This window comes from Merops nubicus, unplaced genomic scaffold (genome assembly GCF_000691845.1).
Source record: "Merops nubicus isolate BGI_N331 unplaced genomic scaffold, ASM69184v1 scaffold14293, whole genome shotgun sequence".
Lineage (NCBI taxonomy): Eukaryota > Metazoa > Chordata > Aves > Coraciiformes > Meropidae > Merops > Merops nubicus.
The window spans coordinates 30,821-33,564 of record NW_008598342.1 but is presented as its reverse complement, the minus strand read 5'-3'; the positions used below and the strand labels follow the sequence as shown (position 1 = coordinate 33,564).

The 2,744-nt window shown below is 39.8% G+C and overlaps 1 protein-coding gene across 1 annotated transcript in view; it reads right to left on the bottom strand.

Moving 5' to 3' along the window:
* Window positions 1-214: 214 nt before the first annotated feature.
* LOC103769786 (inositol 1,4,5-trisphosphate receptor type 2-like) overlaps window positions 215-2,744 on the bottom strand; it is a gene marked incomplete at both ends in the record, with an annotated part of 20,199 nt that continues 17,669 nt past the window's right edge. Inside the window, 2 exons of the mRNA XM_008937021.1 lie at window positions 215-310; window positions 1,557-1,703. Coding sequence (XP_008935269.1) covers window positions 215-310; window positions 1,557-1,703 — 243 coding nt within the window. The remainder of the gene's footprint in view (window positions 311-1,556; window positions 1,704-2,744) is intronic.

Here is a 2,744-nt window from a genome sequence, read left to right as displayed (position 1 = left end):
CCTGTAGCTCAGAAAACTTTCCTTGCAAATCCTGGCTGTAGGAACACAGCATGACACAGCAGTGCACGTCCAGTGCTCCCCATTCAGAGCTGATGTGTGACCTTGTCGGAGACCTACATCATGGACCTACCTACTATGGCACTTCTGAATTAGCAGGACATGAATAGTATTTGCTTAGCAAGCACATGACCTCTTGTTTAAGTGACATTCTTACCTCTGCAGCTAAGTAGTTTCCAGTTGCCAAATGCTTAAATCTAAACAAGCTGTTCCACTGTCCTGCCCCTCCCCGGCAAGGGTCGTGATGGACAACCTAAAAGAAGAAGAATGAATTTTTATTGTGCTCCTCAAAATCATTCTTAGATCGCTGACATCTCTTACAGCTCATTCCAAATACAAATATGTAAACTACATAATTACAAATAGCCTACCACAGAGAGGAATTCTCTGCTCACTCTAGGCCCACCAGAGCTCACAACTACTAAAACTACTTTTTTGCCAGGTTTCAGGAAATATTCCTCCTATTACATTCCAAGTTTTCATTAATCTATTCCCTGAAAATATGATGAGCCAAATTTTGCCTTAAAATGACAAAGTGAATCTGGAGCTCTAGAAAGTGGAACTGCTCTACACTTACGTAGGCACAACTTACAAGCAAAATTCAAGCCCTCTTACATGCTTCCACCACTTACACCAGCTCTATTTTTGACAGCACTAGAGGCTTCTGATAAAATTTTGTTCAAGTGATAAAATATCCCCACATCATTTGAAATGTTCCAGGTTGTTTCTTTTCCTCCTTGACTGAGCTATAGGTCATTTGCTACCTTCAAACCTAGCAGTGCCTGCCTTTCTTAAGGAGTAATCTCAAATAACTACAAGTGCAATATATTCTATATGGCCCTTACCCGGACAAAACTCAACCATTTGCCAGAGCAAAGAGCTCTGTTTTAAATGCACAAAGTTTGCTCAGCACAAAAACTTTTGGATATAGGAATTACATTGCTGTAGTAACAAGGTAAGGGTTTGAGACACACCAGTTTCCAACATTCCTCAGTTAAACAAAAATATACTTGCTAGCCATCTTCTCAAAATCGCCCCCATTTAGCAACAACAGATCTATTCAACCTAACTTTAAACAGATACTGCTGTGCCTTGCTGCGCAAGAATGGATTTGATCACTTTTTTGATACTTCTTGTCAGTCATGAATTTCAATTTTCTATATTGCAGGTGAAGTCAAATACAAACACTCAGAACTGAGGATACATGAGTGTCATCTGACTGGCTCTGATAAAATCACATTTGCATCAAGTCTGAATTTGACTCTTCATCACTTTAGTGCAGGTAAATCTAGTAAGAAAACATCCCCTCTCTACACATGTAGACCAATAAAGAATCTCTTCAGTGCTCATCCTACACAAACAGCTTCATAAAATAATAATAGGTACGGGGAGGTGCATGATGATATCAAGAGGCTATGAATGATTCATGTTGTGGTGAAGTATTTTTACTGAACCCCGCCCTTCAGGTCCTAAAATATTTATAAAAAAGAAAGAAATACCTCTATTTCCCACAGTGCTTTAGAACTTGTTGCAGAAGTGGCTGACTGACGTAACGTAGTGCGAAGGAAAATATGCTGTTTCTTCTCATATTCATCACAGGTCAGAAACTTCTCCTGCTCTGCATGAAACAGCCTAACAACATCTCCCTGAAGTAATACAAAAAAAGAAGCACTATTAACTGGTAGGCAAAGCTGCCAGAATCATCCTCTGCATCTCTGCTAGCTCCAGTGATGTCAGCATAGCTGATGTGAAGAAAACATGTATTAGTTTCCTGTTGCTGGAGCAGGTACCCAGTGCAGAGCACACAATCTTGGCAAGGAGTCTGGAAATCAAATGAGGTAATTCAGCCCTGCAGGAGACCCCCATGCACTCTTCTGTCAAAACAGGACTTGTTTCAGAGCACTGCAATGAAGAGTGGGCAACAATTAATTAATTAATAGTAGGTGATTTTTAATTCTAGGTAACTTTACTAAGCTAATTTTTTAATTTTAATCTTTCTTTGTACTTGGGGGAAGAGAACAGATTTTTCTAACATCATATTATCACTTCTCTTCTACCCTGCAACCAAAACAAATGCCCCCTCTGTTTCTTCTGCTGTTATCATTTTTGCTTCCTTTTGCCTCTCCCCAAGGCTCCAAACACCATCCCCAAACAGGTCTACAGAGATAAACCATTTTCCCTTTCAAATTCTTCCTCAAAAACTGCTGGTACCTCAATACCTACTAGAAAAATAGTCAGTTGATGATGACTTATTAAGGTACAAGTGAGGATAAATGAAATTTATTTCTTTAAAATGGAAATGTAAGTGATCTCAGGGAACAATGTGGAGGCATGGAGCTGTGAACTCCCTCAGGATTTAAAGCTACATTGTCTTATTACAGCTAGTGTCATCTTTCATGGGCACTCCCTCCTGTAAGCTTGTTGTACCTGCTTTTATCATCTCGGCATAGACTTACATGTCACAGCTATTCTGTACAGAGCCCTCATCATTCTGGGCTCCAATTTCATCTTTTCTCATGGATTCTAAGTTGTCTCTGGGAGCAGAAAGGGGCTGGAAGCTAACACAGTTCAGACAATTTCATTTAGTAAGACAATAACACAAAGGAAAAATACTCTGGCTGTTGAAGGACAGCAGAGAGGGATCCTCAGCAGCTCCATAAAGTCCTCATTTCTTCTTTTATTCACCA